Raw genomic sequence first — 14483 nt, 5'->3', positions numbered from 1 at the left:
TACAAGAAAAAAATAATACAACACCCAACTAAGCATCATTCAATAGGATCAGGAAAGTCGTGTGATGTTCACACCAGATTTCACCTTTCTGCTTTAAAAGTACTGAAAAGGACATAAAAAAGTATTGATATTTTTGCAAAAAAACATTTTTCTTAGCTAACCATATTCTAAACATCAAAGGGTTTTTTTTTAATGGTTGGTTTATTCCTGAATAGACCCTAGGGTCCCTAGGTACAGGATAATGCAATACAGGTGTATTCTGTGCACAACTTACTATTTTTTTTGTATTAATTTCCCAGGAAATAATGATGTGGTGCCAAGTATTTTGCTTTGCACCACTTTTCAAATGACTGTAAATATTCAGGGGTTCCAAGAACCCCTGAATATTTTTTGAACGGCTACAGGTGAGAATCTGGAATTTGGGTTAGTGTTCTATTTTTGAAATTCATTTTTTTTTTTTTTTTAGTAGTAGTAGTTATAGTAGTTACCAAATTTCGGCCAGAGTCAAGGTCAGCCCCACGGGGGCCAACTTCGAAATCTTAAATGAAAACCCCCTAATTGTAATACATCATTTAGAATTTCAATTCTAATGGCTTCTGGGGGATGAAAATGGATGTTTCTGAATTGATTTTTTGTCTGGACCTCTGTCAAGCACAAATCACCGATCAAAATTAATTTCCTATTTTTGGAAGAACACCAGATGAGTCCGAGAATCCCAAATCGTCCGATTTGGGTCCCAATTCAAAAAAGGTCATCCGAGTTGCGTCCCCGGTTCTTACGTTTTTGATAGTTAGGTTGTTGATTTATATTAGATAGTAAAGGGAAACCGTTTATATTGTAAATAAATAAATAAATAAAAAAGCGATTTCGTTCACGATACCGCACGCTCACACCGTGGGGCGCACGCGTTGATATCACGTACTACAAACTCCAGACAACCACATCCCGGCGTGACGTAAGTTGATACCCATGAGGTATGAATCTATGAATGTTTGATATTTTATTGTTTCCTCTGGTAAGTACTGTTCAGAGCCTGATTAACAACTGACGATTGGGCGTGATACTTGTGTGTTTCGACACATGATATCACGTGAGGTGAGACTGGGTGTGACATCACATGAGAGCACGTGACGTGAGGGTACTAGGTATGTTTCCACCTTTACTTGAACAGAATAGAACTCAATACGACGAAAAAGAATATTTAAAAGCTGAGAAATTAATTTTTATTTGCCGTTCCAAACAAAAAGTTTAAACAATGGTGACGTCACGGTACAAAGCACTAACAGCTCTAGTGTCGCCTGCCAGCGAGCTTTGCTATGACGTCATCGTAAGTATATGTGTATGTTCTGATGTCAGGATACAAAATTTACCGGTATTTTTCAATTCGATTTATTTTGGAATCAATAGAAGGAAAAGAAAAATTCCAAAATTCGTTAATTTTTCCATCTCTCAAAATGAAAATCTCAACTAAATCTTATCTTATATCTTCTTATATTATAAGAACAAGATCCATTCACATTTCACAGTTCACACACTGATCGCTCTATCTCGAGAACCACAACACCCAACACCTAGAAAGCTGAAATTTGGTAGAAATATTCCTTTTATGGTTGGTCTAGGTGTGCAATAAGAAAGGATTTTGCGAAAATCTAAACCGATCCTGAGATATGATCAATTTTTGATCGCTAAAATCTCCATAAGAAATACACAGAGTGCAGAGACTGCGAGAGAGAAAAGTTCCGCTCTCGACCAACATTTTGAGTTTCGTATATGTTTATTATGTTTTTAGTTTGATAACTATGCAGTAATAGGGAGCGTCATCCATTTTCATCCCCCAGAAGCCATTAGAATTGAAATTCTAAATGATGTATTACAATTAGGGGGTTTTCATTTAAGATTTCGAAGTAGGCCCCCGTGGGGCTGACCTTGACTCTGGCCGAAATTTGGTAACTACTATAACTACTACTACTAAAAAAAAAAAAATGAATTTCAAAAATAGAACACTAACCCAAATTCCAGATTCTCACCTGTAGCCGTTCAAAAAATATTCAGGGGTTCCGAGACTTTTCGAACACTCCGTATGTTTCTAAGTTCTAAAATCTACTTGGAACTCTTGACGTTTGATAGGTATTGAGTTTAAAAACAAATGAGCGAGCTATAGCAAAGATTGATTTTCTCAGGGTAATTCACAACTACGCGCTATGGAAGCTGGTGCTAGCTACAGTCGGGTCTCACATGATTGGTGAATTCCAGGAGAAAAAGATTGAATTCAAGCGAATACTATTGGGTGTTCAGAGTGAAAAAGCAAGATGGCGGGATTGTGTCGAGTGGACCAACAAGAAAATGGGAATGGCTGTCGGATCTTTGTTTATACGGGACAATTTCAATCAAGAGAGCAAGGTAATTAATTGATGCTTTTTGGCTGTCGGATCTTTGTTTATACGGGACAATTTCAATCAAGAGAGCAAGGTAATTAATTGATGCTTTTTCTTCTTTTATATATAGGTAGATTTATATATAGGTACTTTTATATATACTTAGGTACCTAATGGTTATTTTTTACCGAGCTCGGTGTATTTGAATGATGTTTGTGTGTTTAGATTGATCAGATGGCGTTGGGATTGCCAAGTCGGGATTATTTCCTCAAGGGTAAAAGTGATGCTGCGCTCCTCGCGTATCACCGTTATATGACGGATGTGGCGGTCTTGCTAGGTTTATATATACTTCTTTTATATATAGGTACTTTTATATATAGGTACCTTAAAATGTATACGTATGTAAACATACATATATGAATAATAAATGTACCTATATGTATATACATTTATTACTAGTGGTTTTGTGAACTGTAGACCTCACTTAGATTTTTTTGCCTAAGCCCTAAGCTGAGACTTTAACAACAATGTCCTTTCATATCCATTTAACTTGGTGCCTATTTCAATTTGGACAAATTTAAAAGATTTACCTAAATACATATATGAATAATAAATGTACCTATATGTATATACATTTATTACTAGTGGTTTTGTGAACTGTAGACCTCACTTAGATTTTTTTTTGCCTAAGCCCTAAGCAGAGACTTTAACAACAATGTCCTTTCATATCCATAATTGTTTTGTTTAACTTGGTGCCTATTTCAATTTGGACAAATTTAAAAGATTTACCTAGAATTAGGGTCAGGGGTTTATGATATCTCAATTATGTTCTAATACTAGCAATGGATTTTTAGGAAACAGCATCCGAGATGATCAAATCCCTAAGAGAAGCATTCAACGAGTTACTAGATGAGAACCATTGGATGGACAACGACACACGAAGTGTGGCTAAGGAGAAAGCAAACGCCATGATGGAGAGGATAGGCTATCCGGAAACTCTAACTAATCCTGTGGAACTTACTAAGGAGTATTTGAATGTAAGACATACCTAGTAGTGACAGTATACAGGGTGCGTCAGAAAAACACCGACAACGGCTCAGGGTAGGTAGATCTCATCATTTCCAACAATTCAAGATAGGCTCATTTTCCTAACTTCAGCTTCGTTTCCGAGAAATGTCCAAAAAACCACCTCTGTGTTTTGTGCCCCACCTTCTGTGGGGATATTAAAAAAAAAAAAAAAAAAAAAAAAAAAAAAACAATTTTTAAAAAATCACAAACCTTGGGTCAGATTTTAGGTCATAACTTTTTCATTTTAATCGATAAACTGTTTTTGTTAAAACCACGAGCCAGAGCACAAAATTTTGAATGCTCGAATGTCCAATTTTTACGTCGTCATGTCCGATTTTTACGTTACGAAACACACAGTTTTTGTCCGAGGAAATTTTGGAGCAGAGGTCTCCATCTTTCAGGAAAACTTGCGCTTTATTCAAGGATCAGAATGAGACCTTTTTGCTTTTTTAACTCACGTACTTCCCGGAGAAATAACCACTTGACTACCTGAAAAACACATGTGATGCTAGAAAACTACTGACCGTTGTTTTTGTTGTTGTTTTCAAATGTCGGGAACTTGGCCATTAGGTCATTCTACCACGTGCATCCCAATATTTTTCCACGATATTGTTGCTGGACTTTAGTGCTGGACAGGAATTTAAAATTTCCTCCGACAAAAATCGCGTGTTTCGTAACGTAAAAATCAGACATGACGAGTTGACGACGTAAATTTTTTTCGAGCTTAAAAAAAAAAAAAACGTATCAAAACCGAACTTTGGAAATCGTCTCAGGTGTATTCGGATTAAATTTTGTGCTTTGGCTTGTAGTTTTAACAAAAACAGTTCAGCGATTATAATGAGGAAATCGTCTCAGGTGTATTCGGATTAAATTTTGTGCTTTGGCTTGTAGTTTTAACAAAAACAGTTCAGCGATTATAATGTCTAAATTTCATTTTTGAGTCACTAGTGGGATCTATTTGGAGCACAAATCAGGGATTGAAATTAATTTCCTACATTTGGTGATTCAACTATTGGTGGAAGAACATCTAAACAACCAGAGTAGGTACCCGGGTGTACTACTTGCGTAATGCGTACTATATTTACAGGTAGACAGTAATACTTGCGTCTTGCTAGGAGCAGACAGTAAGACAGCTGCCACAGAGCTGTTAGATGTAGTCAAGTTTGAGATACAACTCGCTAATGTAAGTACTTATGTACATCTAATAAAGTACCTATACACTGTGTTCATAAAGTTCTCCTCTTAAATTTTCGACAGTGTGAATTTAGTACCTACCTACCTTGAAATTTTGTATTTGTTAAATCAGGACCGATATTCTAAATTTCATTTTTGAGTCACTAGTGGGATCTATTTGGAGCACAAATCAGGGATTGAAATTAATTTCCTACATTTGGTGATTCAACCATTGGTGGAAGAACATCTAAACAACCAGAGTAGGTACCCGGGTGTACTACTTGCGTAATGCGTAGGTACTATATTTACAGGTAGACAGTAATACTTGCATACTAAAGATCGGTGAATGACAGATGCGCTCAAAATCGATTAAAAAAAGGTTTATCGACCCAAGGTTTTTTCGACCCAAAATTTCAAATCAAAAAAGTATTTACTTGTGCTTATTTTTAAAAAAAGGGAAGCAGGTATTTTTTTTTTATTATTTAGGGTGAATCAAAACTATATCTTTAGCACGCAAGTAGTTATTTACCTGAAAATTTTGTACGCAACTAATACTGCAGTACGCAAGTAGAAAACAACGCTTTTCTGTATGATTTTATTGTGTAACAGGCGACTCTTACCGAGGTAGATCGACATGACAATGCCTACTGGTATCATAAGCTAACTCTGCAGCAACTTCAAGATCTGGTGCCTCAGTTCAACTGGCTCCAATATCTGTCATCCTTCCTTACCATCAAAATTGATAGCAATGAATCTCTGGTCAGCTATTCAACGCCTTACTTTATGGAAATGGGAAAGATACTAGAGAAAACAAGTCGACGGTGAGTAGAGTTGAAATAATGTATACAATAATGTATGTATAAGTAAAGTTTTCTCTTCACAATAGACCTTATAAACTGACTAGCTGAATTCCGGAGCCTTATTGCCAATCAGTTGAGTTTTATGATCCCGAAAGTGGTTTTTCCTGTACTACTGGAAAATGGTACGACTTTTCCGAAATTTTCTTTCGCCAAACGACGTAAACCGCCGTTTTGCATATGGCCTTAAGGTCAGTCAGCTAATTTTCGCACTCCTTATGGCCAATCAGTTGAATTTTGTGTAATCAGTTTTTTAGGTATAGGTATACCTATAAGGCCATATGCAAAACGGCGGTTTACGATGGTACGACTTTTCCGAAATTTTCTTTCGCCAAACGACGTAAACCGCCGTTTTGCATATGGCCTTGAGGTCAGTCAGCTAATTTTCGTATACCTTATTGCCAATCAGTTGAGTTTTATGATCCCGAAAGTGGTTTTTCCTGTACTACTAGAAAATGGTACGACTTTTCCGAAATTTTCTTTCGCCAAACGACGTAAACCGCCGTTTTGCATATGGCTATGAGGTCAGTCAGCTAATTTTCGCACTCCTTATGGCCAATCAGTTGAATTTTGTGTAATCAGTTTTTTAGGTATACCTATCAAACTTATCAAGATTATAATGAAAAAAAGACCTAAAAACTGACACAAGGTCCGTGATTTTTTAAAAAGTGGTTTTTTGGACTTTTCTCAGAAACGAAACGAAGTTAGGACTGACTCACAGAACCTTGTTGGAAATGATGAGATCTACATACCCTGAGCCGTTGTCAGTGTTTTTCTGGGGCACCCTGTATTTATTGCCTCAATGACATGTTTTCCAAATAATTTCTGATCATAGGGGCAAATTCAAAAACCCTAATAAAGCCATGTGGAATATAATTAAAAAAACTCCGAAAAACAGAATATGATGAAAGCTAGCTCTCTTACACCTAACGAGTTTGACAATAATTTTAGCTATGCACCCCTTAATATTGTTAATAATATTCCACCTACTTCCAGTAGCCCTCTATCTCTTGTGACAAAATTAGACGTGAGTCATGTTGACGAGAACTTTTATTTCTGCCAGATCTCGGACTCTACACTTCGTGACATAATTCGTTCACTTCCTAATAAGAAGGGCAAAGACCTTTATGGGCTTAATTTAGATATCGTCCTAATAATTGAAGATCTCATTTTACCTGTCTTAACAAAACTCATCAATAAATGTCTAACTACAGGTGTATTTCTAGATAGTCTCAAGCATGGGCTTATCCTTCCGGTGCATAAAAGGGGTGATATTAATGACCCGTCCAACTTTAGACCGATCTCTATTCTCCCTATTCTAGGAAAAATCTTTGAGAAGGTCATTGCTGAACAAATTAATCAGTTGAACTGATTGGCAATAAGGAGTACGATTCCTGTACTACTGGAAAATGGTACGACTTTTCCGAAATTTTCTTTCACCAAACCTTGTAAACCGCTGTTTTGCATATTGCCTGGAGGTCAGTCAGCTAATTTTCGTATACCTTATTGCCAATCAGTTGAGTTTTATGATCCCGAAAGTGGTTTTTCCTGTACTACTAGAAAATGGTACGACTTTTCCGAAATTTTCTTTCACCAAACCTTGTAAACCGCTGTTTTGCACATTGCCTGGAGGTCAGTCAGCTAATTTTCGTATACCTTATTGCCAATCAGTTGAGTTTTATGATCCCGAAAGTGGTTTTTCCTGTACTACTAGAAAATGGTACGACTTTTCCGAAATTTTCTTTCGCCAAACGACGTAAACCGCCGTTTTGCATATGGCTATGAGGTCAGTCAGCTAATTTTCGTTATCTTATCAAGTTAACTTTTTCTCTAGATTCATCTCTCAGACATTTAATGAAAGAACTTACCTTCACGCAACCATGTGCGATCTTAGCCGTGCGTTTGAATGTTTGAGTCATGACATTTTTCTGGGAAAGTTGAAACATTACAGGTTTGTATTGCAATCGGTCCAAATTTTCAAAATCGGGAAATGGGTGGAAATATCCGTTTTGGGGTCCCCTGATTCAAAAAAGTCGTTTTTAGCCCATGGTCTGTACGTGGGAAGGACCCATAAAGTTCAACTGGGAGATAATTTATCAGACCCTATCTCGCCTTGCACACGGGAGACCCTCGCCTTGCACGCGGGAGACCCGGGTTCGACCAAATTATAGCCTTCTTATCCTATTTCAACTTGTTTTCCCAGAATCAGTTTGGTTTTCGTAAGTCCCTTTCAACGACCGATGCAGTCAACTTTTTCTCTAGATTCATCTCTCAGACATTTAATGAAAGAACTTACCTTCACGCAACCATGTGCGATCTTAGCCGTGCGTTTGAATCATGACATTTTTCTGGGAAAGTTGAAACATTACCTACAGGTTTGATTCTGTGAGCATAAAACTTTTGACCTCTTATCTGGAGGGAAGGACCCATAAAGTTCAACCAAATTTCGAGTTCAATGACTCTTCAAAGTTGCCTACTCCCATGGCGTAGTGGTCCCTGCACTCGCCTTGCACGCGGGAGACCCGGGTTCGATTCCCGGCGGGATCAAGAAATTTGTGTCATGCAGATAATTTATTGATTCCGTGACTGGCTGTTGCGGGGCCCACTCAGCCTCGTGAGGAAAATGAGTAGCTATGACATGTAAAAAATGTGCATAGCGACCGGTGCCAGCATGGTAGGTATAAACTGGATGATAGGATCATTGAGATATTGGGAAAAAATCCTACAATGCTGCAGTGAGCACCAAAGTTGTGACATAATAACATGCACAAAGAAATTGCATTTACATTTATCAGACCCTAGAAATGTAACTACTGGAATCCCAACTGGTTCAATTTTGGGACCACTTCTATTTCTATTATATATAAATGATCTCCCGGTGTGAACTTACCTGTGGGCGCGGAAGCTATGTTGTTTGCAGATGACTCTACGTTATTTATACAGGGTGATAGTGAGGACTCTGTTCTTGCTAAGAGTTGGCTTGTGTTGGACGGGGCACAGGAATGGTTTGCTTCAAACCGGTCACTTCTTAACCAAAATAAAACTAACCACATTTTATTTTCTCTCCGTCATGTGAGCTTCCCTGAAAATCCTCCTCATGTGAAGTTACTGGGTTTTCTTTTAGATCCCCATTTCAATTGGCAAATCCATATTAACTCTGTGGCTCAAAAACTGGCAAGTCGCCTCTTTCTTTTGTCTCGACTTCGGAACGAAGTCTCCCCATCTACTTTGTTGAGCGCCTATTACGGCCTTTTCCATTCGTTGTTATCATACGGCGTGCTTTTGTGGGGTCATTCAACGCATAGCGAGCAATTATTTGTATTACAAAAAAGAGCTGTACGTGTATTGGATAAATTACCCTACAATAGCCATGCCAAACCATCATTTGTAAAGCTAGGTATACTAACTCTTCCTAGCCTATACATATTACAGTGTGTCATGCATGTTAAAAACAACCTGTCTCAGTATTCTATCATTCACTGAGGTACATACCTATGATACCAGGAACAAAGAAAACCTAGTACTTGTACTTCCAATACATCGGGTAAATAATGCCCGCAATGGACCTAATTATTACGCTGTCACTTTGTTTAATACAATCCCCCGAGAAATTAGAGAGTTGCCCACAAACCGATTTAAATCTCTCTTAACAGATCATTTGAAAAAGAATGCATGTTTCAGCATATCTGAGTTTCAATTTAACCAGGTTGAATAAGTTCTCTTGTAGGTCGTGTTAATGCCATGATTTTTTCATATGTATAAGCTTGAGACTATCTTGGGGTGTTGTTGTGCGGCGATGCTGTGTACCTCTGTGTTGTGGTGTTGGGTGGGTCGGGTGTTCTGCGTGCCCATGAGTATGGACGCGGTGGGCATCCGCCCGTCTGATGTCGCGGCACTTACGTGTCCGGTATCGCTGCGCCGGAGCAGCCCTATGTTGTTGTGTAGTTAAGTTTTGTCTGTTTTCTTACTTTTACCTATCACTTTCCTATGTAGTTCTAAGATATTATCAAGACTTGTGTTTTATAATTTTTTGTCAAATTTATAAACATTAAATAAACATATTGAATTGAAATGTTCACTTCAAATGATGACATCTCAAGTTAGGTACATACCTTGAAGATAACATTGTCCCATACATTTAAAAATACTTGTATATGTATATATGAAAAGAAGAAGAGAGAAAAAAAGTGGACCACTTTGTTGCTTTCAGAGGGCAACTTTGCTTGGTACCTACAAGTTTCACAATATTTGGTACCCCTTTTAAATTGGTATATAATATTGTGAGGTTTTTATTTTCGCTGCAAATAAAATTTACAAATGGCTTTTCCTCTAGCTCAACATAACGAAAGATCATTTCCTAGAGAACATCTTCAATCTACTCAAGTTTGACGCCTATCAGAACCTACAGAAGCTACGTCAGCCTGTCAACAAGGACCAGTGGACTACAGATCCAGCCATTGTCAATGCATTCTATAACCCCAACAAAAACGAAATCGGTACGTCAAATCTGAGTATCTTATTCAAGCTTGAATCTCAAGCTCAAGTAGGGGGATCTATAACCCCAACAAAAACGAAATCGGTACGTCAAATCTGAGTATCTTATTCAAGCTTGAATCTCAAGCTCAAGTAGGGGGAAAAAAGAATAAAAAGTTCCAGTTTCACATATTTATGCTTTTTACACGCAAGGAAATGCGTGTAAAAAGGATTTTAATATCTCAGCAAAGTTAGAAAAACAGGGGAAGGTTTTTGTTTTTATCTCTTTGAGACGAATCGTAATACGCCCCGTTATTAATTTTTATTTATTTTATTTTTTACCAGCCGAAATCCGGAGCGAAGTAAATCCTTAAGGCAATAAAGCATAGCCGTTCATGTCACTCATCCATTTAGTGGTCTTGCTCGGCGTAGCTTAACAAAAACGAACCGGAAAATAGCCTATAACCTTCACGGGAGTGCAAGCAATAAGTTCACAGAGTTTCATAGCAATCGGATGAGCGGTTTGGCCAGGCATAAAGTTCGAACAAACACACACACAAACAAATATTCATTTATTTATATTAAGCACTACTACGTAGTTATGGAATTTCGGGATTTTCCGATTTTTCCCAGTACCTACAAAAAATAAGGAATCCAATGGTGAAAACCGCATCTTTCTAGTATATTTTTTTTAGGGTCCCGTGATTAAAAAAAAAAAAAAAAAAAAAATGTCTTTTAGTCGATGGTCTCTAGATACATACATATGTATGTGTATACGTTGCTACTTGATATACAAAATATCACACAGTAGAGCGGTTAAATTTTGTATGCTTTCCCGGTACCTCAAATTGGTGATTCTCATGATTTTTTTTTATTATCTCAGAAAAAACTATAAAAATTAAAAAAAAAAAAATATTGAGATTAACACGAAGAAAATGCGTTCACTAGATCGCGAGATATAGCTCTCGGAACATGAGAGTCTCAAACACGCCGATATCATACATAGCGGCAACAATGTACGTCCCGTGATGACGTCATCTACCAATATCGTACGACACGCTGTGAGCTTATCACCATAGGGATTAGAGTTAGGGGCTCAAATTCAATTAATAGGTACCTACCTATCTACGCATTTTGTTATCACTATTTTTCAATATCAGCATAGGTAACTATACCTATTTTCAAATTTAGATATTTTCATTCCATTTTTTTATCATGCATTCTGACTTTATTATTATTATCATTATTATTATTATTATTATTATTATTATTATTATTATTATTATTATTATTATTATTATTATTATTATTATTATTATTATTATTATTATTATTATTATTATTATTATTATTATTATTATTATTATTATTATTATTATTATTATTATTATTATTATTATTATTATTATTATTATTATTATTATTATTATTATTATTATTATTATTATTATTATTATTATTATTATTATTATTATTATTATTATTATTATTATTATTATTATTATTATTATTATTATTATTATTATTATTATTATTATTATTATTATTATTATTATTATTATTATTATTATTATTATTATTATTATTATTATTATTATTATTATTATTATTATTATTATTATTATTATTCAAGACACTAAAGTAAATGATCTGTGTTGGATTTTTTTCAGTTCTACCAGCCGGTATTCTCCAGCCTTTGTTTTACAGTCAGAGTTTTCCCAAATCCTTGAACTTTGGAGGTATCGGAGTTGTCATAGGACATGAGATAACACATGGATTTGACGATAAAGGTAAAATGATTACATTATGATTCTTGATAGATCAATCATGATTTACTTGTGGTAAAGCAGAGCCTTTTTACCCCTTTGCAATCAATTTCAACCATCTCTTTACACTGGTAATGTCTCCGTCGCCACTGATCGCTACCCGATTGATGTAGCTACTCAATTGTTTCCACTGAGTGCACCTCGAACTCCAAGCACAGAGCCGAAAAACATTGACCCAGTCCGTCCTTCCTTTATTATTACAATAGTAATAAAAAGGTATAAGGGACGGACTATTGTATTCGCTTCGGTGTCGTCTGTCCCCATAGAGACTTATCCAAACCTGGTCGACCTATATACATACATATCCTAAGTCGTTCTGTTTGGTGGAACAGGTCGACTATTCACAAAACCTCTCCACCAAGTTCTATCATTAAATTTTTGTTGGTTTTCAATGAGACTGGGATTTTGATTTCTTTTGATGTATGATTTCTTTTATGATTCGACCTATATATCAAATGAAAGGTCTTTTTACCAGGAACACGAAAATGGTGGTGCAAATTTTGTCCAGAGAACCATAAAGCCAAAAATCCAAAAAACTGGTTTTTGGGGGATTTTTTTCACATTTTCTCACACAAAGAGTAAAGAGTAAAAGAGCAGAGGATTCTACCTAGCGAAATTTCGTGGAGAAATCTTATATCGTGATCGTGACGTCACAACTCTGAATTTTCGACTTTTCAAGGTTACTTTTTCGGGGTTTTGACTTTGGATTTTTCACAACTTTTACAGAAGAATCGACCCTTCATTTATGATTTTCACCCAAAGGTATATCGTCTAATCTCCAGGTCGCCAGTTTGACAAGGATGGGAACATGATAGAGTGGTGGAATAACGCCACGATACGGGCGTTCCGAGAGCGAGCACAATGTATGATAGACCAATATTCTCGGTACAAACTGGACGAGGTAGATATGCATATCAACGGAAGAATGACACAAGGCGAGAATATAGCAGACAACGGAGGCCTCAAGCAGTCCTTCCGAGTAAGTAGATTATACAAACAACTATTCTTACCGGTATACTATAATTATTATGTATCCAACCAGTGCCAGAACTAAACCTCTGCCATGCCCGTCTGTACGGCTTCTATAAGATCCATGGGTCGACTGTGAACAAAGCCTCTCCACCATGTTCTATCTTTTTAACTTTTCTTCGTTAATTACAGAGTTTGGATCCAAACCTTTCAAGGCGAGAATATAGCAGACAACGGAGGCCTCAAGCAGTCCTTCCGAGTAAGTAGATTATACAAACAACTATTCTTACCGGTATACTATAATTATTATGTATCCAACCAGTGCCAGAACTAAACCTCTGCCATGCCCGTCTGTACGGCTTCTATAAGATCCAACATGACATCGGAGTGGGGGTCACTTGTTACTTGTTTTTACTTAGGAGAGTTTTTCTTCTAAATTTGTTTTCTGATTATGAACATTTCAGGCGTACAGAAAGTGGGTAGCGGCGTACGGTGCGGAACCCCTGTTGCCCGGACTAAACTTGACGCACAATCAGCTCTTCTTCCTCAACTACGCACAGATCTGGTGTGGACAGATGAGACCTGAGGACGCCCTGACTAAAGTTCGCTCTGCCAATCATCCACCAGGAAAATTCCGAATATTGGGCCCTTTGTCCAATTCCCGCGACTTTTCAGAGGCCTACAACTGCCCCCTTGGGACTCGCATGAATCCTGTGGCCAAATGTTCCGTGTGGTAAATTAGGAGTAGGATCCAATGCTCCTTGAGTGTTTTAGATAAACCATGATTTGAATTTTATATGAGAACTACTTATGATGTGCAAATTTTATAACTTGTAAGTAATGTACATTGACTCCAGACAATCAAACAAATTTTATTTTATTTAGTAACAACCTTATACCTTCTATTTAATGCTCTTATATACCTACCCATTTTATTATATACATTCAAAATCACAACTATTTTTCCCCTTTAGGTGACACTTTTTTTAAATACAGGGTGCGCCAGAAAAATACTGACAACGGCTCAGGGTAGGTAGATCTCATCATTTCCAACAAGGCTCTGTCATTTTCCTAACTTCGGCTTCGTTTCCGAGAAAAGTTCAAAAAACTACTTTTTAAAAAATCACAGACCTTGTGTCAGTTTTTAGGTCAAAATTTCTTCATTTCAATCGATAATCTGTTTTCGTTAAAACCACGAGCCAGAGAACAAATTTTTGATCCGAATATTTTGATAAGACCCGGATTCCAAAGTTCAGTTTTGATTTGTTTTTTTTTTTGTTTTGTTTTTGTTTTTTTTTTTTTTTTCAAGTTTTTTTTTTTTTTTTTTTTTTTTTTTTTTTTTTTTTTTTTTTTAAGTTTGAAAAAAAATTACGTTACTATGTCCGATTTTTACGTTACGAAACACGCGGTTTTCTTCCGAGAAAATTTTGGCGCAGAGATCTCCATATTTCAGGAAAACTTGCGCTTTATTCAAGGATGATAATGAGACCTTATTTGACTTTTTAACTCAAGTCCTTGCCAGAGAAATAACATAACCACTTAAGTACCTGGAAAACACACGTGAGGCTAGAAAACTACTGACCGTGTGTGGGTGCCTGTGCAATGTTGTTGTTTTGTTGGAGACGTCGCCGCCGGGGGTGTGAAAATAAAATTCAATTTTCCGCTGGAAAAAGATTTATTTTAACCAATCAGGGGAAATCTTTTTCCAAAGAAAATGTAAACAGCACCACCGGAGAAAAGAA

At 36.6% G+C, this 14483-nt stretch overlaps 1 protein-coding gene across 2 annotated transcripts; it reads left to right on the top strand.

The window, feature by feature from the left end:
* Window positions 1-2022: 2022 nt before the first annotated feature.
* Window positions 2023-13616, top strand: LOC103511909 (neprilysin-1-like). Of its 2 annotated transcripts, XM_026825526.1 has the most exons (7): window positions 2023-2400; window positions 3230-3412; window positions 9807-9969; window positions 11617-11736; window positions 12555-12707; window positions 12957-13000; window positions 13206-13616. In XM_026825526.1, the coding sequence occupies exons 1-7, from the start codon at window positions 2236-2238 to the stop codon at window positions 13476-13478; spliced, it is 1101 nt and encodes a 366-aa protein (XP_026681327.1). In that variant the 5' UTR covers window positions 2023-2235; the 3' UTR covers window positions 13479-13616. The 2 variants fall into 2 exon arrangements, with proteins under 2 accessions (XP_026681327.1, XP_017300671.1); XM_017445182.2 differs by lacking the exon at window positions 12957-13000 and having other exon boundaries at window positions 12555-12751.
* The last annotated feature ends 867 nt before the right edge of the window (window positions 13617-14483 follow it).

This window comes from Diaphorina citri, unplaced genomic scaffold, assembly GCF_000475195.1.
Source record: "Diaphorina citri unplaced genomic scaffold, Diaci psyllid genome assembly version 1.1 scaffold765, whole genome shotgun sequence".
NCBI classification, from domain to species: Eukaryota; Metazoa; Arthropoda; class Insecta; order Hemiptera; family Psyllidae; genus Diaphorina; species Diaphorina citri.
Note: the sequence above shows the minus strand (reverse complement) of the source record. Positions and strands in the feature narration are given on the sequence as shown.